The 24,617-nt window shown below is 36.1% G+C and overlaps 1 protein-coding gene across 8 annotated transcripts in view; it reads left to right on the top strand.

Annotated features, from left to right (window-relative positions):
- USH2A (usherin) overlaps nt 1-24,617 on the top strand; it is a 368,811-nt gene that overhangs the window by 203,899 nt on the left and 140,295 nt on the right. For all 8 annotated transcript variants that reach the window (XR_015802194.1, XM_088161172.1, XM_088161173.1 and 5 more), the window contains exon 38: nt 10,416-10,595. Coding sequence is in view for 7 of the 8 variants with exons in the window: in XM_088161172.1 (XP_088017298.1) it covers nt 10,416-10,595 (180 nt within the window). In the remaining variant the exon portion in view is untranslated. The remainder of the gene's footprint in view (nt 1-10,415; nt 10,596-24,617) is intronic.

Raw genomic sequence — 24,617 nt, forward strand, 5'->3', positions numbered from 1 at the left:
CCTCAAATAGTTTCCTCATTCATCCCTATTTATTCTCAGGTTGGTTCAGATAGAATAGAGGGTCATTTTTAATTGCATCTAGGTGTCTGAAATTAAGTTTTAGTACAGGAAGAATAAAGTGTTACCTCTTTTCCAGAGGAGAGATTTGGAGGAAATTCTTGTCTTCTTACTTCTGTCAGATGACTGCATTAACACAAAGTTAATCCAAATGTGTAACCCCCAAGATGCTGTGATGCATTTGAATGCAAGTTTGACCTAAAGAGAATCCTTAATTAACTGTATGTCCTTAGAGAGTTTCATAACACCAAGTTGCAGGGTTATACCCAGAATTCTGTTGCTTATGAATGTAGAAATCAATGTGTGTTATTTTCAATTTGTGGTTTGTTGTTTTTTTTTTTGTTTTTTGGTTTCTTGAGGGTTTTTTTAATACTTGTTATAACTTATTTTGATGTCACATCATCTAAGGTCCATACTTTCAGCAAGATAGTTAATCAGGTATTTTTGTAAAGAAAAAAAAAAATCTGCTTATTCTGCTTATTTGGAGATGGTGTACCAGAAAGATTCATTGCAGCTCGCTCCTTCTCTTGGCAAAGGGGAGAATTCTAACAGCAGAATACAGCATAAACAAGTTGACTTTTGCATGTATGCATCAAAGTGTTGCCCATCTAACCTTTATATATGAATAAATAGAGTAAAACTCAGACCATCTATTCATTTGATTTCTATAAGAAAGTTCCTCTTATAGTCTTGAACTTGGCACAGTGTACCCAATACTCTCAGTACCCACTCCAAACCGAAGTCAAAAAAGTGTTAAGAATCAACCTAGTGCAACAAGCAGTGACCACTAGGGGAAGGCACCACCTGCAGAGGGCAACAGAAGTGGAGAAAGGAATGCTGAAGCCCCCTGATTTCCTCGCCTGTCTTGTGCTGAAGTCTTGAGAACGGGGAATGAAAGTTATTACAAAATGCTTACCACCTCCTGCAGCAGAAAGATAACCTCCCCACTCCCAACGTGGGATACATTTGTGGGATCCCTTAGCTGCTTTTCCACGCCAGTCATAAAGGAGATTTTTCATATTTCGTCCCCTTCCTTTCTCATTTTGTCTGTTTTCATAGTTCTAGCTGCAGACCTACAACAATTACCAGTCCTAAAGGCATTTGGGGTGGGGAACCAAAGAGGATGCATAACCCATTTTCAAATAGCCATATTTAACCTGTTCACCAGAGCAGGAGTTGGGGGTATTTTTCCTTGGAATTGTAGGGCATTCAAATTTTGATTTGCTTGGCCAGAAAACTCATGGTTTTGCATGCACTTCAGGATGATTATTGAGTAATGTTTAGTCGAGCTTCAGTAGGTTTTGAACAGCTTCACAATGCACCATTAATAGCATAATTCCAGTCAGTATCAGGTGTGCTGTTCTTTTCTTTTCCTTAGTACAGGTGTCACTGAGGAAAGCAAAATTTAAGTCACTCTCTAATTCCTACATCTGACCATTTCTTTGGCAAAGACTCTAGCATCAGACCACAGATGGTGTTTTAATTGATCTTCTGCATCACTGTATTCCCATAGTTATGTTTTTTTTGTCACATGTACATTGTCTGTCTTGTACTTTGTAATTTGTTTGGTTTCATGTGATAAAGTTGACACATAGGGCTGAACCCCATTTTTGTGGGGAATGTATTATCAGTTCTTAACATGTTGAAATTCCTACTGACTGCCTATAGCAGGATTGGCTCCAAGACTGTTTCTACTCCCTTGGAATAGTCTAGGGAATAATAGCAATCTTCTAGCGATGGCTCTGGTAAACAGTATTGAGTAAAAGGGAATTTGCCAATCAGTTTTCCTGCAAAAACAGTCTTTTAGTTAATGAATATCTTCCAGAGTTTTTAACCCACATGAAGACTACATTGACTGTGCTTAGGTATCTATGGTAACTGCTAAATGCAAAAAACCAATTTATGACATTAAATACAATGTGATTAATGTCAGTGACATAACCCAAACAAGATATACACAATCTGGCTAGAGCTTCCACAGATAAAGAAATTGAATTTGAATATTTTTATGTGTTGGGTTCAAACAAATAAACTTCTCTCTAGAGACTGATATAAACCCCATCTGTTTTCTCAGGTAGAGAAAACATGATGAAAACTGGGATTTGACAAGCTTTTGATGAAGTTTTTCTTTGCAATTTATAAGGAGGAATCAAATTATGATTTAACTATGTAAGTTTCTAGTGTGATAGCAGAAAGAGCACTATGATAGGTCATCCTTTTATAGGGATAATTGTATGCAGTTGATGTGACCGTTTTTGCTACTTTTCATGTTTTTGCCCTAAATAGTCTAGAGGGAGGTAATTTATAAGTAAGTACAACAAACAGTCACCTGAGTGATACTTTGATTCTTTCAATCTACAAGTGCATCACATATGATGCCTCATGAAAGGTGACTGAAAAAACCAAAAGAATGTCATATGTCAAACAAAAATCCTAGATCAAGTTTAGAGCTTCATTTCTTCCAAAGTATTACAACTAAGTGTAATGGCATTTGACAGTATTGACTTTTTTTATATGACTTCTTTCGGCTAACTCAGCATTCTGAAAAAATAAATAGTGTTCTCCCTCTGTGATTGAAAGGGTTAAATAGTACCAATTCATTACCTCTCACAAAAGGATTTATTTTCTTCTCATAAATCAGTTTTATTCCACATTTTTATTATTCCCTTGGGTCAGCTGCTCCAATTGAAATCAATACAAGTGCAAGTGACACAATCAATCTAGATATTTGATTATGGATTTGAGACTCCAAGTTCTGCTCTGTGTGTTTAGTTAGTCTCCTTCTGATAGTGTCCCCGGAGAATGGAAAATTCTTATTGGCATCCATGAATTATAGGCATAGATTCAGAAACCAGATACTGTGATAATTTCCATTTATGTACTGCTGCAGCTAGAGAAAGAATGTTCTAACCATGGAGAAGCAAACTTGAAGGTTTAAAAGCTAACTGTTTCTGATTTTTTTTTTTTTAGTGTATAGAATCCCTCATGAAATAAACTTGATAAAGTCGCATAATTTGTTTATAAAACACCTCAAACAAAATAGATGAAATCAGTAACTGCATGCTCTGCCATCAGCTTAAGATTGCAAGTGCAGCAAATGCTTTTGCTGTTTCATGTCTTGTGTCAAATGTGATGTTTTCCACTTGGATTGCTAAACTGTGCTGGGAGACTTCCTCCTGTTCGTATCAGGATAACAGTGCTTGGACTGGAAACCTTTTTGAGATCCAGAGAAGTTGGTCATACTCATCAATGCTTTCCACAGTTTGGTTTAAGTCACGGGCTGCGTTCTTACTGTGTGTCTCTAAAACTGTCTCTGTGCAGTGTGCTGGGTCCAAGACTGATGCCCCTTGGTGCTATTGCAGAAAAATTGAGTTACAGTAGAGATGAATATAATTACAGCAGAGATTTAGCAGTACACGGAAAACACTGTTTTAACTGGAAGGTCTAAATGAAACTGAGTCAGCTGCAAGACTCATTAGATGTTTCTGTGTTTATGAAAGAGTAATGAGAAAAACTAAAACAGTAATTCAAATCAGGAAGGTTTTTCCTTGGGAGCTTCATCAACAATTACAGAGGTTTTTTAGTTCAAAGCCTCATGGCACTGAGCTGAAAGCTCCAAAGGGTACATGAGACCACACACTAAAGATTCCTTCCTGCTTGCCATCCTCACAAAGCCTAATCCTGGCTGCAGTCATTAACCATGCACGAGGTCTCTGCTAACTTTCTTGTATGAGCTCTCACATCAAGCTGTGGGCTTTATTCATATTTCAGTCTGTAGAATTAATGAGCACATAAATGCACATTACTTAGTGTTTGTAACTCTAATAATCACTTATTTCGACTGACAGGAACATGCTTTCATCATAATGATTGCCCTTGCTTTGCCTTAGGGTTCTTGAAGTGTTATGAAAATTTTCATAGAATCATACAACAGCTGAGGTCAGAGCACCTCTAGGGAACAGCCAGTTCAAGCTCTCTTCTCCAAACATGGTGAGTTGGAGCACATTGCCCAGGACAGTGTCTAGCTGGCTTTTGAGTAGTATCACCAAAGTTGAAGACTCTGAGCAACTTGTTCCAGAGTTTGACCAATGTCAAAGTAAAAATAGTTTTTCCTTAGGTTTAAACAGAAGTTATTATATTTTCTGTATGTACTCGTTGCCTTTTGTTCTGCTGCTATGTATTGCTGAGAAATGTTTGGTTACTTTATGCCCTTACAACAGATATTTTTAACATTTTACACATTTTTAAGGTCCTTCCTCCTCTTCTTGAGGCTAAACAGCTTCAGTTCTCTCAAACCCTCTTGTGACATATTCTTCAAGGCTTTAATCATCTTTGCATGGACTCCACTCCAGTAAGTCCAGATCTGTGTTACACTGGGGGGTCCCAGAATAGGATGAACTCTCCAGATGTGTCTCACCAGGCTGAATAGAGAGAAGGAATCCCCTTCCAGTGTCAGTGACAGACAGTGTACACATTCTGTACGTCTCAAGACAATCTAAGATAGCTCTACCAAATCTGAGTCTGTAAGAATCCTCTTTGATGATGAGTGATGACTTGAGTACCAGTCAGAAAATACTAGTCAGAAACTGGGTCTTTTAGAATTCAGATTTCTGCTGTACGTGCCAACACAGATTTTGATCTTGTTCTTCAAGTATTTTCCATTTTTCAGTTTTAAAACTAAAAGGTTCTTTTAATTCCCAGGGGAAAAGGAAAAAGATAAAGTTTTTCAATGCAGATAATGTGAAACTTCTTATTTACAGGAAAATTAATATTTTGGATTAATAATTTTTCCAGTTTCCCACAGCACTTTTAAATTACCCATTTTGACTCATTCAGCAACTCCTCCTAGCCCATGAGAATGAAGTTTTCATGTGTTAAGAGAGTCTTTAAGGTTTGAACTCAGTTTGATGGACTGTGACTATGATATGTCCATAGGAACAATATATCTGTCAGCTCAGGAGAAGGGGAACAAATTGTGGTTCAAGACATTGAGGCAAAAAATCATCAGTGTGCTCATCTGAATAAAAGAAATAAACAAACCAAAAACAAATCGTCCAAAACAGAATGCCAAAACATAAAAACCAACCTTGTCTCAAAACACAGAAACCCACCAACAGTTTGTTGAAAATGGGGGTATGGCATCAAAGCCAAACTACTTCACAAGTCAATATAACAATTGAGATGACAATTTGAGAATAGTTCATTATTACAGTTCTAAAGAAAAGAGTTGCCAATAATGCCAAGGAAGTATTTTAGGTGGTTTTCTGCTGGGATAATTACACTAACAGAAAGTGATATTTTTTATTCTGAGTATTCCACTAGAAACAATGGAAAAGGAAGAGAGAGAGAAAAGAAAAATCTTAGCTTGGAGGAAAGTAGCTTTTGTGGTAGTTAATGAGGCTGAAGAATAGGCAAAATTAAGGGACAAAAGAATGAGCTGAGACACAAAGAAGTGTGCATATTCACAGAATTTCCCCCAAAAGATGTGATGCCAAAGAGACACAAACTATCTGTGTCTCAAATAGGGACAGAAACTGGTGACAATAAGTTCTGGGGGAAAGGACCAAAAAAGTGAGTTATTATTTCATTTTTATTTTGCTATTCTGATCTGATATAAACTTTTACTGTGGCCCATGGTACAAGGCTTAACCTCAGTATTCTCAGTCATATAAAGCAGGCATAAAAACAACTGTAAATGTTTGTGATAGTAAACTAAATAATCTTTGTCTCACACGAACTATTCCTTGAGCTGGATTTTTGCTACCTTTAGTCTTTGGGTAATCTTCTACAGTGGTAATGGTTCTGCTTCTGTCTGCTTGAATATTATAGGGCAACATGTTCTGTAATGTGAAAAAAGGTTATCCGGAAATAATGGAACTATATATAAAGTACGGATTGGCTTTAATCACAAATGCAGAGATACTAATAGAATTACTTGATATTTGCCCACACTTGTGAGTATATGTCTTTCTCTGTTTAATACATAAAAAGGAAACATCTTAATTTATTACCCTTTCCCTTAAAAACATAAATTTTTAAAGGTATGGAAAGAGTACCTTTAAATTTGCTAGATTTGGGGGGAGAAAAGTTCTTAAATGTAAGATGAATGTGTTTAGTTTGTATCATTTCTTTGCCATGAGAATGGTTTCATGTTGTACCATTTCCTATGCTTCTCACAACCTTTGTCACATGAATAAGAGATCAGGATGCTAATGACTAATATACAGTATTGTGTCTGCTGATGCTATACTGTACTGCTGTGACCTTTGCAATATTATGTATTCTGATTGGCTGTGCATTTCACCTCTTCCCCACAAGTTAATAAGGCTGTAAAAAGGAGAGAACTTGAAATCACCAGCCAGTCAAATTACAGAATATTGAAAAGGTCAGAGCAGTACAGCACACAGAAAAAAAATTATGGAATATATGAGGCATTAAAATTCTTGTGACAATGATTATAACAAGAATGGAAAAGGATACCCATTTATGTTATTTCAATCTAGTGAACTCCAGAGGATGATGGACCCAGGACAGCAGTAATTTACGCACCGCTGACTCACAGGAGCTTAATTCACCTATTTACAGGGATGCTCAGTAACAGGAATGCACATCTGCTAGGGAGTCCCCTGAAGAGTGTCCACTCCAAAGCATCCTGAGCCTTCAAGTACAGATACTCAGCAGCTAGAGTGCTCTTAGCACTTTTAAACTGTGATTTTGAATGCAATATATGTATTTGTGTGTCTTTTTAATGCAAGCATGTTTTATTCCTTGACTTTGTTTCAATTATACATCCCTTTTAAGTATATTTATGGATATTCTTTAGCCCTCATTTCTTTGTATGGATCTTTTCCTGAAAAATTTGCATACATTGATCTGGTATAAACTAGGAATAAACTGGGAACAACAGAAGTATTTCTCAGTTACCTTAGGCAAAGAAGTCCCTCAGATAATTTTGGGGAGATATGGAGAACTGAGCAGGAAGGCTAGTAAAAGAACAAAACCATAACTGTGCAAAAATATGGAAAGATTACGGAGCTTGGGGAAGCCCTTCATGTCTGCAAAAGACTTAGGTTTTTTAAACGGTTATAGAAAATAGTGTCTCTCAGCTCTCTCCTGTCAGGATCCATCTTTTTGTGCAGGTGTTTGCATGCCTTAAGTGTTCATGGATGTGGTGAGTTGGATGTAGGAGTTTGTTTTCTGCCCCTTTAGGTTATTCCTGTTAACAGAATCGTGGGGGACTCTTGCTTGTTGGGGTGCTGGTGTCTGTTCATGGCAGGAATTACAAGGCAGAGAAGAGAAGGTGTTGTGGTACAAACCACTTGTCTGAAGTAGAACAATGTCTCTTAGGACTTTACCACTGTCTGAGGCAATTGCTGTTTAGATCTGCAATGGACTTGCCACTGGGCTACAGTGGGACTTGTGAGCAGGATGAAGAGAAAAACACCCAGGAAAGCTGGAAAAAGGGAGGCCTCATCCACTTATACTCACAAATTGGGTCCACACTGAGGCAGTCTGGGCAGGAGTGGTATGGAATGATATGACAGGGTTATCGCTGTATCGCTTTCTGTCAGGCTGAACCTATGTGTCTGCATTTTCCAGCCCACTGAAAGCACAGTTTAGGCAGTGAGAAGTGGCAAAGCTGCATATTGCAAGTCAGCCACAGCAAGACCTGCATTTTAAAAATGTTCTAATATTTACTTGCCAGCAGCGGTAAGCTCCTTGTCTGGGAATTGGGGTAAAACACCTTTTGTCTGTGTAAAATTTGGGCTAGGAAACTTGCAAGTACTCTTTAGATTTTTATTAGAAGCGATGAAAAATTTTGAGCTGCAATGTTGTCTATCTCATTGTAAATTTGCAAGTTCGTTTTTGAGCTGAATAAAATGGTTATGTAATTACATACTTCTCCTAATTATTGAGTAATTATATACTTCTTATAATTGCCGAGTAATCACTCTGCTATAACTAGAATTTAATGTTACAACTAATTGTATAATTACTGTATATTAATGTTGTTATCCAGGCAACTTGGAATAGTGTTATCCTTTTAATTCATTTTCTGTTACTCGAAACTGTATTTTTAAAACATAGTATAGTTAGCCATTGGAAGAAAGATTAATAATGGAATAAAAATATCAGCAGAGGAAGTACATGGTTTCCTGCCAGACTAGGCTCAGGTGAATGAAATTAAAATATTAAGAAGTTAAATCTGTGCTGTTGAAAAAGTTTAATTTTCATTTTCACATGAATTTGACATATATAAATTGCTGTTAGACAAATTTCTTTTATGCTTGAGGATTGACTCTAGCCTCTGTCCTGATCTGTTAACACCATATTTTTAAACTTTACCATATGTTGGAGGTGAAACATTTGAAAATGTGTCTCTTTTTTCCACGTCCAGCTGAGTCCTTAAGTGTTTAATGTCCCTATGATGTTAAGAATGTATATGTCAAATATTGTTGCATGATCTTCACAAATAGTAAATCACAAACATCACAAAAACTGTGATAGATAATAGGAGAAATGCACTTTGTTGGATTGTATCTTCTCCCAAATCACACACAGGGACAGTTTCACAAAGGTGCAGGTTTAATACACAATTTAAAAGCTGAGATCAAGTAATGCACATGCATTTTTCTAGTGCTGGTTGAGTAGACTGAGTACACAAGAGTAATTTCAGACAAAATAACTTTGCTTCTTCAGGATTCTGTATGTGGAATGTGTAAAATGTAGTTGTTCTTCTTGCATGTAAAGAAGCTTTGCCTCCATAGCTCTACCAAAAACAGGGTGTCTCAGATAAATTTCAGTGAAATCTAAAATGAATCCAACCAACTTCATGAAATCATTCAACCTTCATGCTACTGTAGTCTGGGTGGTCTGGTGCTACAGTAGATTTCAATCCAGAGAGAATTTAAGCAATGAGGATCTAGGCTACTAGGCATATTTATAAAAATGAGTTTTGCAAACCTGTCCCCCTCCCCAAAACCTAAAAAAATTCGCTTTTTTTTTTCTATACAATAGAATAACTAAAAACAACAGTGCAATTCATAACACCAAAATAAAGGAAGGGCTTGGATTTGTACCATAAGTGAACCAAATTTTTCATAGGAATCCCCAAATTAGAGGAAAACCCAGATCTTTAATCTGAGGTAAAATGTGATGTGAGCATGACTAAAATGTGCTGCAGATGCACCTTAATGCACATCATAGAAACATGGAATATTTGAAAAATTGTTTCTGATTTAATTGCATTTCAGTTTTAATAGTTCAGTTGAAACTTGCATTGAAATGACTAAGTCTGATGAGTGTTGCTTAAAAATTAAAATATTGATTTTTCTAGGTTTTTTGTAATTCTGTTTTATTTAGATTTTGTAGAAGACTCAGATGTAAATATTGAATCTTCTAGCTGTGACAATATAATAATTGATTTACAATATTTTTATAGTTATAGTCATTTACTCTCATTCTCATACCTGTGGTCTTAGACTGGTGCAATTCTGCTGTTGTTTCTAGTACAGAATTTTCACTGGCTTCAGTGTGAGAACTCTCCATGGAATGATGGATGGTAATAATAATATTAATTGTTTGTATAATACTTCATATCCTCAAAGTATAAAATGATATTTTGAGTGAGTCAGCTTGGCTCTGAGATATGTGATCAAAGTCTTCATTGAGTCAAAAAAGTGTTACTTGACATATAATTTTTTTTATTTTCCTAGTCTAACTAGATATTTTGGAGAGGATTTTGTTTGTTTTTTTTAATTTTTGTCGGGTAGAATATTGTCTTATCTTAAGTTTGAGATCTTAAAAGGGTTGCAAAGGACACGTAGGCTGCTCTGGCGTCCTCTGATGATTTCCACTGATAAACTGAGTACTTCAGATCCTTGTTTTGTCTTTGAGAGAACTGTGGGCCATGCTGGAAAGCCTCTATTACTGCAGATGACTATTTGTTATGCATGCAGTGGAACTAGCTTAACAACTCCTAAGTTCCTAAGCATTTTTTTTAGCAAATTCAAAAAGTTTAAGAATTATCATTAATGTTTCAAATCTGCAATTGTCACAGAACTGTTCCAGAACTTCTGTTTGCTGTATTTAGTAATCAATTTGCAACTGGTTGGTTCATATATTGGTTTGTTTATTTCCCAGGATTTACAAATGCCACAAACTGTTGGCAAAAGGAGAAGAAATTGTGAATAATAATTTTTCTTCCTAACACACCAAAAATTTGTGTATGTTATTGGTATAAATGTCAACTCTTCATTTGAGTAGAAATAAGACTTGGTTCATAAAGACAGTGAATTGCAGCAGATGCAAGGTCTAACATTTGTTCTTTCCCTTCCCCTCTTGTTTTTCCATAACAGATAATGCTAATTATTCTATTGTAAATGACACTCGGATGTTGTGCAGCAGCAAGGAATTCAATGTATGGGTACCCATTAAAGGACTGATTCCATTTTCTAACTACACAGTACAAGTGAATGCGTCCAACAGCCAGGGCAGCTTGATAAGTGATGCTATAACCATAGTCATGCCTCCAGGAGGTAAGTATGAAAAAGTGCTTTTTCTGTGCATGTAACAATTACACAAACGCTCTGTTCAACAAAACATTATTTATTATCGCAGCTGAGGACTGAAGTTCAAAAGAATATGTTTGTAATAGTAGTTCTTACTCACAAAATTGTTCTTTTTGGCTTCTAATTTGTCACTTTGTTCCATTTAAGAACTAGAAAATGAAAATACATAGTTGTGTAGTTAGCATATTATGGAGGTTAGAAGTGCATTATGTACTTCATTTTTTTTCTGAGAATGGTGGTGTATTCTGGCACGGAAAGCTAATCTAGCCCAAGAATATAGAGAGACTCACCTGCATTTTGTAATCTGTTTTAGAGTTAAAGTTGTAAGTGCTGACAAGGAGCACTTACTGGATAGACTTAGAGAATTTGTTTAATAAGAGTAATATAAACCATTGGCAATATATTGAGCCAGAATCCACAAAATAATGTAGCTGTAAAAAAGCCAATTACAATGTGCTGATTTACAGTGAATTAGGCTGTAAGCCAGTCTGGATATTATCTTCATAACAATTTGAAATAAGAGAATTGAGTAAATATGCCCTAAACATCGTGCAATGATTTGTTTTGTAGCTTTGTTGTTGTTTGGGATTTTTTTCAAGAAAGCTTGCATTTATAGCTGATGTAGATATGCTACTTTTACACTTTCTTTTCATGGACCCTTTGGCTAATTAGCTTTTTTAAAAATAAATGTCAATGGATACAATTAATTTAAGGCAATTTTGAATTTTTAAATGAGAGTCCAACAACACTTGTTTTTGGTGTAGCTGTTAAGAAAGAACAGTGTAGAGGGACATACATACAATTTGAAAGCAAAAGAAAAGCAAAGCAAAAAAGAAAAAGGAAAGGAAAATCATAAACCTTACAGCTCAAAACCACAGACTTGAAACAACTTGCTTGCAAACAGATGGACTGGGTTTGGGGACTTCAGAAAAACGAGTAAATACAATACAGAGTTTTCATGACAGATTACTGAGGAAGGGAAAAGTCAATTCCCAGCACATTTTATGCTTTTCCAATCCAATTGTCAAGTTGCACCTACTATTAACAAATATACATTCTCACATAATTATAAAACTGCATCTGAATTTTACTGCTCATTTAAGACTGAGGAGTAAGACACTGATATTTCTAGCTCCAGTGTCACATTTCAATTTTGCATAGTAAAATTCGGTAGTGAAAATTTAACCAAATGACAAAGTAAAGGATCTTTAAAGATAAGCAAGGATGTGCACAAGTTTATGACAACCATTAAGATACACTTTCTTTCATCATTAGATTGTTGTTGATTACAATTAGAAAACTTATAGCTTTGAAATTATCTTTTTTATGACCTTGTGGTAGTTTAAAAGCAATACCTCATTGGTTAAATAGGTTTTAGTTCATGCTTCCTTTTAGTTAATGATCTGAAAACATATTATCCTGATTTACACATAAAATCATGCTGAAAAGCATGTGGCATTCACTAGGATATGTGTGTTTAAGTAGAATTAAATTAGCAGTGAGAGTTATTAAAGAAATCTTCCATACTATTGTCCAGTGGACTGTGATCTGTAGAGAAATGAATAATAAATGAAGCAGTGCATATGAGAGAAGTGCTCTCTCACACGCTGTGTTTTCACTGTATGTGTACACATGTACAGACACACGTGTGTATCTAGGACAATACATGTTTATTTTACTATGATGTTTATTATAATGAGCCTTTGAATGTTCTACAATACCATTGCATGCTAAATTATGAGTATAATGGTAATTTTACACTCAGCAGTATTCAGTGCCTTCACACTTTCTAAATCATTAAATGAAATCGAGATGCTACTTAAATAAGAAAGAATTTTATTTTTTATTCCAGTGGCCAAGATTTCTCTTAGTCAGAAGTTTTATTTGATCAAAAAGTAAAGTCTCATTATGCACAGCCGTTTAATGAGTATTAAAATGTAGCATTCTCTTTTAAAGGATACAAAAAGATCCCGACTATTTATGAAATCTACATTATGGGGAGTAGTTCACAGAGTTTGATAGAAGATTGTCTAAGAGGAAGAGTGATAGAGGACAAAGGAGTATTCCATTTTGAAGTTATTGCTGATCACTGTTTTACCATTATGATACAATTTTTTTTCCAACATGCATTTCTTTTGTTCCCTTTTTTTAGCTTTAAAACACATTGCACACAATGAAAAGCACACCAAAGTCCTTAGTGTTGCCTGATTGAATATATCTTAATTTCTTATCAAGCTGATTTGCCATGCTTAAAGTCAACACTCAAAAAACCCTATCTTAGAAATAAGGAATTTATTTTATCTACACTCTCAACTAAAATTGCAGTGCAGGTTCAAGAGTTCTTGGAAAGATTAAAAAAATAAAAACTGAATCCAAATGTTAATCCATAAATATGAAACTTTCTTTTGACCCTTACCCTGTAGTGGTCTGGAGTTACTAATGGGGTTAGGATTTCAACTCTTAATGGGACTTGGTGCATTAGTGTTTGGTATGCATGGAATTCAGCATTCAGTTTAATAAGTGGTTGACATTGGTGATGTCCCTTAATTTGCTTAAATCTAATTGGCTCTTTTATCAGTCAAACCTGTATGGATTGGCAATTGATCAGAAAGGGTCAGCCATGACTGTGCATGTACTTAAATGCTGGAACCACCAGTTAAAGTCACTGTTGCATAATAAGAAGCTGAAACCATGAGAACAAATGATCTTCAGAGTCGGAAAGCAAAAGAAAGAGGAGAAGTTTTTCAGGATGTTCAAGTTCAGAACAAAGGCATTATGGAGTATATAAATTTTAAATACACTGCTTTTTGCCTCAAGACTTAAAGCTTTTTTTTTTCCAGATGAACTGAAATCTTGTCTGAAACTGTCTTTGTTACATCAAAGAACTGCATAGAAAGCTAAAAGAGATGGAAGAAGCATAAAAGGGCATAGTTTAAAATGATTAGTGACAAATTTCATACTGCAGAGGTAGAAGTAAATTTTTTTGAGTTTTATATTTTTTCCAAAAAGAATAAATTTGTTCTATTTTTCTTGTCCTAAAATGCTTTGGTAGAAGCTGTAAAAAAATAATATACTAGCCAGTGCTTCTCATTAATATGAGGATGCCAGCCAGTAAAAGATCTGGAAAACAAATTGTTTTAGAATTAATTTAATTAGATAAATGAATTGAAGTGATAGAGAGGACATTAAACTGCAAAAGTCTGGGAGAAAACCTTTTGCACAGAGTTCTTGGTTATACATTTTTCTCATCAATGAGTGCTATTTCTGATGTAGGGACACATAGAAGACCCCATTATTTTAGAATTGCTTTGTAATAAGGGATGGTGAGCTAGTAGAAAGGAAATTTGCAATCACTGCTGCTAATAGCTTATACTCGAGTTAAATCCATTTATTCCCTTCCTTTGGCCACCAAAGCCTGAGTATGGAAGGGAATGGGAAGAAGATGGATTCTGTTGAGTAAATAGATGCAAAAAGCACAGGCTGCTGCTCTAATGGGAAGCAGGAAGGTGAAGTCTCAATCATCACCTACAAAACAGAAAAAAGTCATGACAAGAGGTCTGAAGACAGTTGTGGATGGTAATTCTGTATCACATTGCACAGTTGACTCCCTGTGGATTCATATGCTGGGGATTACAAACCATTAACGGTGGTGCTGATTTATCTACAGAAAAGAGCCTCAAAGAATTGATACATACTTCCTGTGTAAAACATAAGAAGAAGGATACTCCGAAAAAAATATGCCTAAGTAGTGAAGTGCCTCTTTAAACTCTGCCATGATTTATTAAGTATGTTGTTCGATTATGTGCTCTGTCTGGGATTTGCACAACATAGCAATGTGTAGCAGAGAAAGATGTAAGATTTTGCCTTAGACCCTTAAGCCCTTGCCCCTTGCTGGTCCCTTGTTTTTGTGTGGAATACTGCATGACTCTGCCTTGGCTTGTTCTCTGCAACAAAACTTGAGCCTACATACCTGTAGCTGTTAATGTTTGTTCAATATCTACAGGAGATGCTGTCCTGCAACCAGAGGGTTTCAGCCACTGTTAGTTTTACGTCACAACACCTCAGAGGCTGGATACTGAACCTCATCATAGGGCCACTGATCTAATTGTGCAAACAAGTAGGAACCACATCATGCAACTTATATTCACATCTGAGAGTGTTTGCTCGTGGAAGCTGATCACTGAAACCAGCAGGCCTCCTTAGAGGAATGAATTTTCAATTAAAAAAGCAAAGCAAACTGATGCTAAGTCAGAATTATTTAGGAAGAAAAATCAAACTTGAATATACTAGAATTTTCCCTGTGAGACAGATTTGTTTTCCCTTATTTCCTAGTATCACATTGTCACACCATAAAATTTGTCTTGAAAGAATGTCCTTTGCTTCCAATTCCAGGTACTTGAGACATCACTTGTTTTTCTCTCTTTTCCTTTTCCTCCTCCTTTTTTTTCTCTCTCTCCCTTCTCTCTTTAGAGAGAAATCCAAGAGAAAGAATGCAAGAGGATTCTTTTGTTCTATATCTTCTGTGTTAACAGGAAGTTCTTAGTGAAAAATTGTGACCATATCTTTCCTATAGGTACTTTGTGGAGAGACCAGGATAGAGTAGGGAGGGGGAAAAAGCTCTCCTGCATCTCTCAGCATTGACCTAGCTAATTACAGAGTGTCAGTAGCAAGCTGTGTAAATTGTTCACTCCAGTTCTTTTTGTCCAAAAAGATGATTTCATGGGGTTATAAGGGTAGAATTCCAAAAATGCTTGTGTGGAAAACTGGGAGTTTTTCTACTGAAGCAGGAATTCTTCTATAATCTTTGCAGTATTGAACTGATTTTCATGAGTGCTACCTTCTTCTTTTATTCCCCAGTCCCAGGCTGTTCAGCACACCTTTCAGTGAGTTCATACTCTGTCCATTCTTGAGTTTGGGTGGATGTTTTGCATGGCAAGAGATGAGAGAAGTCTCATTCCTGACCAGCTGTGTCTTCAGCCTCTGGCAGTGGGAGGCACAGAGGTGCCCTCTTTGCTGCTCACTTTCCTAAACAGCAGCCGGTTGGGGCTCAGCCTAACTCCACATATTATAAAAGCTGCTTTGAATTGAAGCTTAGTGAAGTCCCTACTCATAAAACTGAGGAGTTTTTCCAGCAGGCACTCCAGCTATGTCCTTTTATTCTGATTGCCTCCCTCTCTTTGCCTTTGCACCCTGTGCTTTTGGGGCTGGGCAGATCTCCCATAGTTCCAGGTGTGCCCTTTCCATGCTCCAGACACAAACCACCTGCATTTATCAGCTCCTCAGTTCCTTTGTCTCTTCTAGAGCAGCATGAAACAGCTGGACAAGAAGATCAAACCAGCAATTTTAGTTGCCTGGAAGAACATGGATGTGCTTTGCTTGCTTAGGTGTTGGGAAGGATAAGGATTTGACAGGAAGGTCTCACAGATATATATGTGTAACAGAAAGATCCTTGAATGTAGAATCTAAAGAAGGAGTAGAAATGATAGCAAATTTTGATACAGAAGAATTGCTGAGCCAGTCTTACTGGGTAACTAGAAGGCAAAGTGTATGTTAGCATGTGAGTTGGAAGGGGCTTTTATGACTTAGAGCAAAGGATAAACCCTCCTCAAACAAAAATATGTTTTTACCAAGCAAAAAGATTTCCACAGACAAACAAGAAAGCCATGTTGCAAGTAGAGAAAAGATCTCAGAATTTTCCACTGCAAGGAAACTGAAAAACAACTTCTAGCTTCAACTGTAACATACTAACCTTTTGTGATTGGAAAACAGTAACATGAATATTATAATGTTAGTAGTTATGATAGGCTATAGGCAAGATTAAAGGTTGTCATGTATTAAGATGGCTTGGTAATGAAAAGTATATAATACATTGTAACCAGAATTAAAGAGGCTTCAGATGAACCTACAGCTGTGACTGAGAAGGCTGTGGGCTGGGCTCTTGTCACCCACGACCTGTGAATTGCTGGGTCATTTGGATATAATAAACAGCATTTTAAAGAGCTGCGTGGAGCCCCACATCCCTCATTTTTGGCTCTTACACTACTGGAGAGCCAGATGAGACAGGGAAAACTGTGCAGCATCTAATTGATCGTCTATAAGCAGGCAATTAACCTCACTGAAGAGGTCTCACTCAGGTCTTTCCAAAACCTTAGCCCTAGCGTGAGATCCAGGCTGTACTTAAGAGCTCTTAGAAGAAATCTGTACTAGGGAAGATGCCATGCTGAAAAACAACTGCTTGGTTGTACTTCAGAAATACAGAAGAATATATAAAAATGGGGGAAATGGGCTGTTGTGGAATTTAGAGGTAGATCATTATTTAAAACTATTACCTGCTATCACATTAACCCATTTCAGACCAATTTCAATTGTATACAAAAAAAGGACATGATTTAGACGAAATGTGCCAATTTTATATAATCTCAAGCTTATTCTTCCTTGGGACTTTTTTTCCTTTTGATTTTTCTTTTCATTTTGAGCAAACCTGAACTCGATTTTTCAGTGCTGTAACTGAAGTCAGCAATGTTTATGTGATAAGTTAGGCTCTGTTGAAGGAATTTTTGCAATAAAATTAAGTTGAAAATTCTGGTGAAAACCAGGGAGAGAAGACATCTGAAAAATCACACCATGAATTTTGTCTTTAGAACCATTTCCCAGATATATCTAAGTACTAGGAATCTGATCAATTTTTGTGCTACTGTGTTGTGATGATTTGCACTGCTTTTCTAGAAAGCTCATGTTTTTATACTTTCTCTTATTTTGACAACTCCTACACCTATAGGTTTTGGAATAAAATTTCATTTTCATTAACTGTCAACAAAGGCAAATATCTGTGAGTTTTTTGTTTGTTCATTGGTTCGTTATGGATTTTTTGGTCATGTCATTCTGTATTTTCTGCACTTGAAGTATCTAGATTATGGAAGTTAGTTGAGATCATAAAGCATTTCAGTAAAGTGGCAAGGTTTGAAGGCTTGAGCCACTTTACACAGTTCAGGAAGTTTTGAAACTCCTCTGCCTGCATAACTGTACACCTCCAGCAAAGTTCTGTCACCCTGTTACATATTTGTCATGTTTCCATATTAGGGGATAAAAAGCTTCATGGGGGAAAAAGAAGGGGTTTTTTATGATCTTGCTGAGGTTTAAATGTACAAGAAACCAAATTCCTGTTCTTTTCCGCTCTTTAGCTAGGGAAAAAAATCAGAGATGCTCTTTCTTAAACATCATGGCCATAAGAGTGCTTTTGCTTTTTTTTTTTTGCTGATTCTGTATATAGTTAAAATTTATGGTTAGGAAATTACTCTTAGTAACTCCATTTTGGGAGTTTTCTCTGTAGTTTGGAAAAGGATCTGAAATTGAATTTAAAATATCTGAAATTTTATATCTGAATTCTTAAAACATTTTTGCAGAAAATAAGTGTTTTTCCTTCATATAGTTAATTAATTCTTCTGGTAGTGTTTTAAATTTGACCTTTCCCTACTTTTTTGTTAGTATAGCACTACTCATCCTATTGCATCTATGTTGTTAACTTTAAGTTAGTTGGCTGAGTACCTGAGAAATAAGCTTCTCTATAAAGGCAGAAAGGGAGTGAAAATGGAAGTTGAGTGAGAATTAGTGACTAGAGTCACCACTTCTCCTCTAGTGTTCCTATAATGCAGTGTTGGTGTGTGCTACCCTCTTTCTTTCAACAAAGGCAACTATAAGAGTCTTATAGCCCTTAATGGTTGATTCCTGGCATTTGACAGCTTTATCCTCACTGTTCTTTTCTTTCTGAATGTTATTTTTGTGTCTGCATGCATGTGCACACACACAAAAATGTATATGAAATATCAGGATATGCATGTTCGTGTATACATGATTGCTTTCTGTCTTTTTTTTATCTTTGGATCTCTCTGCAGATCATGCTTATTTCTCTGACAAAGAAGTACTATGCTCTTAGATTAATTCCAGCTGAGTAAAATGAGGAAGGGAATTAATGTATTTCATGTTGCAGGGGGTTATGTCCAGTATTGAATGATATTAATCCTTGTATACTGACCTATTTACTTTTATGATTTTTACAACTGTAGCTGCTAATTCAGATTTCTAGTAGACTTCTCAGGTGACTGAGGATTGCTATTCCCATTTTACAGACAGAGTGAGAGGCATGTGATAGAAACAGAAGGTAAAAGAAAATGTTTTATTCCTCCTCATGCTGAAAAGTATAATATATAATATACATGTCACAAAGTTTGTCAGCCTTTTTTCTTGTCTCTTAGCTTAGGCTGGGGGATTGCCCCTCTGTGAAAGGTGTCACCATAGTTTAATGCAGCCAGTGTGTACAGAAAATGCATGCATTCAAGTTGACTGAATTTAGATTATCTAAAATTTTCTAATAATACATATATAAAGAAAAGAAGTTGAATAACCAAAGAGACGATTTTATATAAAGAAAAAATATTTCTCTTTTCTCTATTTTCCTTTACATTGAAGTTGTGAGCGCTCTTACATACTAAGTAGCCTATTTGAGAGGGTTATTCATAAGAAATTGATACTGCTGTCCAAAATACTCAACTGATGGTTGTAATCTGAATTAATCAGCTGTAAATTTTCTGTGTTGAGGATTTAGCCCTACGTTTGAAAAATGAACAAAGGAGAGGAAGTCTCCTCTGGATCTTTACTTTTTGTCAAATGATTGAAGAAAATCTGTATTTTAGAGAGTAAGTATTGCCAAGGTATTTAGTTTACTTCGACCTGTGATGAATAGTGCATGTATTTTGGGGTAGATGCTCTGAAATGTCTTGTAGCACAGAAGGCAGAACACATTCAGCTTGATTTGGGTTTGAATAAACCACGATGGTGTTACAATGACTTCTAATCAATTAGGCTGCCTGATTTTGAACGAGATGATGGTAGTCAAGGTCTTTTCAGTACAAATACTTGTGAGCAGATCGTTCATTTTTGTATATTGACACACTACCACCAATTCAAGTGAATTTATGTATTCTTCAGTATTATCTAAGGAAATGAAGCCCAGAGATAATTCATATAAATGGTTAATTTGTTAAAAGTGTCTAGAACAGGGCATTAACTGATGGGTAGCTACTTTATAATGTTGTATGAGCATTCCTGTGTGGATAGCTTGGCTATAAAAGGTTGTAATCCTCTTCCCCTATTCATCAGAGAAGTCAGCTGTATATTTTGAACAGATTATTTCTGTGTGGGAATAGTCTTGCCTGAATTGCTTTTTTTCACCCTAAATATTAAATATTTTGCACCGGTATATAATACCTAGATCATATTTCTGTCAATTGAAATGCTATTTTTAGTGGGGAACTGTGATGGGTTAAAAACAGTCGGGGATTTTTTCTACAGTTAGGTGCAATGGAGGTGTTACCTTTCATATTCTTTCATAGCTTTTCTCTGTTAGAATGCTGGTTGGAAAAAAGGAGATCTGGATCATTCATCTTTTCTCCCAGTTGCTGGGCAGTGCACTAATTTCTGAGTTCTTAAGCAGGGAATGTAGAATACTGTCCATCTACCCTGTTGAAACTCTGCTGTTGGGTGTAGGGGGAAGTTTCATTTATTGGGGGAAAAGAGAGCAGGTGCTGTTGTACCGTGGGGCTGATGACATTTCCCAGGCTGGGGTGAGGGAGTGTGCACGGCAGCAGCACAGAGGGCAAGAGGAGAAGGTGCTGGGCGTTTGTGGCTCTGGATGAATGTGGTGATGCTCAGCATGAGCATCAGAATGTGATCCTATTGCTATTTTCTAATACAGCTTAATTTATTGATACTGCAGCTGTTGGACTGGACCATAACGTGAAGTGACAGCCATAGCATTGCAGTTGGCATTTGGAGGAGTGATAAGAATTCTTGTTTACTCTGTAAATGTGATGGTTCAGATTTGTCAGCCTTGGCCTCGTGTGTTACATAAGAGAATAATACACAGTGTTTTGTTGTTATTTTTCCTAATTATATCAGTCTTATTTCCAGAACTAAATTTTTTATTCGTCTCTATTCTATTGTACAGATTACACCCCTGAGAGTTTCACACATTGATCAATGGTAGGATTTGGTTATATAGGAAAAAACACTCCATACTAGTGATGGTGACAGATACAATTAAATTAATTCTTTGCTGTCCCCTTTGATGTACAAAGAATTTCCTCATTAATATTGATGGACTTCAGAGTCACAAGCACATGTTGGGGATGGGGGTTGAAAGCCCCTGAATGTTGCATTTTGCTTTTTGTGGAGCTGACTATATCACTTTATGTTTAAATGTAAGGAAAGCTGCTGACAGTTTTGATATATTAAATTATAACTGAGAACTAATTCAAGGATCAAAGATGCTCTTTGGGAGACATCACTTTACTGGTAGGAAAAATCATTACCTTTTTCCCAGTCTCATGTATTTGTACTGTATGTCTTGGAAATATCATTCCCTACAGTTTCTGAATCTTGATGTTTAATTTAACGCAAAGGTCTTTGAGCAGCACAATGGGAGAGGGGCTTCTTTTAGTGAAACCTCGTAGAAGGAAATTGAAATGTACGTGTTTTTTCTCATTTATCAAAGAAGTGCAAAAATCTAAACTGACATTTTATATCAAATGAATTATGAACTGTGTACCTCGTACCTAAGGGAACAGCAACTAAATTAGACTTTTGTTAAAAAGAGAGAGAGAGAATAAAAATAGGCTTTTAATAAAATATACAGTCATTTTTGGTATTTTTTCTGAATCTGACATATACTATACTTTGCAGAAGAAAACCAGAGAATATAGGTTACTTCAAAGTCTATATGATTTGAATGCTGTAGAGTGAATTGAGAAGCAGGTTAAGATGACACAGAAACCAGAGTTTCTACTTAATAGATATTGTTCCTTTGATATTATTGTTTTCAGTCTTGTCCAACTCAGGTGAACAGGAAAAGTTAATATGCTTTTTAATAGCGTGAACATCAGAGCAAAAATATTGTTGGGGGGTTTGTTAGGGTTTTTTTTTTTGGTTAGTTGTTTTTTTTTTTTAACTTCCATTTGTGAGAATGTGTTTGCTACTGAAACAGTCTTCCAGGGAGCAAAATTTTACAAGACACTTGATGGAACCTTAAGAAGTCAATTTTCAAAGAATTGTGCACTCAGTATTCTACTAGCATGTCTTCTACTGTCTTGAGATGAACAACATTTCTTGCAAGCAAAGACTCCCAGTCTGTAAAGTTAGAGTTTTTGACTCATTTTGACAATGAGTCAAAGTCTCTTTGTGATTACCATATATATCATAAAGAATTAAGTAGTAGCTGTGAACACAGCCAGCTCCGTGTTGCCTTGATTACTAGGAGCAGAAATTTCGGGGAAGCTCTTTTCCTCCTCTTTCTGCAAGTAAAGAAAGAATTTGAGGGGGTGGAAGTCTGTTCTGGCTGCAGTTATTTCATGGCCAAAAGGTAGTCCAGTGACCTGGATCTCACAGATACCTGTAGGATATTCAAGATATAATAAGACTGCACCACCCACTGTACTTAGTGGCTCCCTAACACTAGCTAATCTGTCATCTTGTCAGATCCATTTTCTATTTATAGGCATTCTCAACCTTGGTTTCCATCAGAAATGGTAGTATTTCACACCATCCATTATGTACCACAGAGAAATTTATGGATTAAAAATAACTACAGGTAGTCTTATTGCAGAGCTATTTTATTTGCACTCCTGCATTGTTCCCCAGTCTGTACATACAGGGGTATATAAACTGAGGCTTCTGTCAAAATGCACATCAACCTGCAACACTGGAGTTTTTTACCAACAGGGTGGCCTGTCCTTTAACACTCCAGTAGCACATCCATACTGCAGGAGTGCAGTATAAAGAGACTCCTTATTTAATGAGACTTCTTATTTAGTGAGAACGTTGACATATTTTCCAGTATCCCGTTTTCTTTACCATTCAGCTGAGGTTGCTGTATTTTCTTAGTTTCTTTTGCCATGTTAGATGGAGATATAGAATCATAGAATCATTTAGATTTGAAAAGATCTTCAAGGTCATCAGGACCAACCATTAATTTAACTTGACTGGGTCCACCACTAATCCATGTCCCTAAGCACCACATCTGCACACCTTTTAAAAACCTCCAGGAGTGGTGACTTCACCTCTTCCCTGAGCAGTCTGTTCCAATGCTTGACAACTTGTATAGCTAATAATAATTTGCAGAAGCCATGTCCACTTGTCCAAGTAGAATGGTGCTTTCTGGTTTTGAGTATCTGGTGTTACACTTATTCCTTCAGTCACAGAATAAATTAATATTGAAAATTAATTTTTAACAGATTACGCTTCAGAACAACGCTCGTGCTTCTTGTAATATCACCACCTCTGTGCCTTTTCCTTTATCTTACTTTTCTTCTATGACATTAGAATCCCCTTCAGAGAATTATTAGGCTGAAAAAGTTAATTGGGAAATCAGCTGATGACATCTCCTTTCCTCAAAATTGTAATTTATCTCATTTTCGGTAAGCATTAGTTTAGTCTGATGGAGATTTAAAAACGTTTTTGCGGAAGTTTAATCCCATTGCTGTGTGTTCTGTTTCCAGAAAGACATTGTCTGTCTTTGCAAAACTTCTGTGAAGTTGAAGATTCTAATGTGTCTGCCTTTATTGTTCTTTTAACTATATAGGTTTAAACTTTCTTCCCTGGGCTTTTTCCAACCATGAGTGATAAAATTAGATTTTTTTTTTTTTGGTTGCTTTTGGAGAGTCTCTGAATTTCCATAACTATCTAAGAACTGTTTTGTTTCAAACAAGAAGCTACAAGCTTAAAAGCCACCCTAGAGTCCTCTGAAATTCTGGCATCAACATTAAGAAAGAGATTTTAATTTAGCCAAGAGTCTCCTCACCAGCAATCTCAAGACTCTCACCAGAGATGTTTCCATCAGTGTGGAAGGTACCATGCCTCCCTCTGGTTTACAGCTCTCTGATGCCAGATACTAGTTATAAAAAAGCTGTAAGATTTTGAAGATGATGTCAAATTCTTTCACCTTATTCTTTTAAAAAAAACAAACAAAAGAACCCAAACCCAAAACTGCTAAACAACCAACCACAAAAAGAAATCCGCTAAAAATATTAATAATAATAGTAGTAGTAGTGATAAAACCCTGCAATCCCGGAAAAACTTCCTGAACTTAATCTCTAAAGCTGCTTCATGCAGGAAGCTGAAGTTGTTGCATGAAGATAGGCAGGATCTTATTCCTGCTGCTTGTGTCACATCTGTCCCCTTAAGTTAAAACAGGCAGATCTGATGGTTTCTTAAAGCTATTTCACAGAGATATTTCATTTTCCAGGAGCCAGAGTCACAATTAACCAGCAAGAGATGTTTTTTTAATTGCAGTTTCTGCCTGATTTTGTAATACCACTCCTTATGGTTGTTCTTCATAGTATTTAAAAAAAAATTAATTTTGTTATATGGCAGTTATTGGCTTACCATCCTTTTGAACAGTCTGATGAATAATTAGTTTTACTGGACAGTTATAAATTCTAGCCAATGTCCTTATTACAGGTATTAAAATCATTAATCATTCAGTTAATTGCTTATTGGCAGTCTTTTGTAGCTTTTACAGTTTAGTTAAGTTCTTGCTGAGTAAGATGGACAAACTTCCACCTAACATGAGGAAGGAAGGCAGGTTACTTCTTATGGAAAGCTGAGGTGACAAATTTATAAGACATTTTTGTAGTGTTGACCTCAGTGAAATGAAATATTTAGGAAAGGAGCATCTCTTATGCGTATTTTCACTTGAGACCCATGCCCAGGTTGCAGGTGTTGAGGTTGTGCCTGAGGAAAAGTTCATTAAAAGGAGAGGAAGCTCTCATTTTTTGTTGTTGTTGGGTTTTGTTTTGCTTTTGTTTTGCTTTTGTTGTTTTGGGGTTTTTTGTTTGTTTGTTTGTTTTATTTATTTTTTTTTACTGAACAATAATAATGAGGAATAAGTAAGCCTGCTTTGAGATTTCAAAAGACAATTATCTTAAACTTTGAGTTTGC

Source organism: Sturnus vulgaris, chromosome 3 (genome assembly GCF_052056855.1).
Source record: "Sturnus vulgaris isolate bStuVul1 chromosome 3, bStuVul1.hap1, whole genome shotgun sequence".
Classification (NCBI taxonomy): Eukaryota; Metazoa; Chordata; class Aves; order Passeriformes; family Sturnidae; genus Sturnus; species Sturnus vulgaris.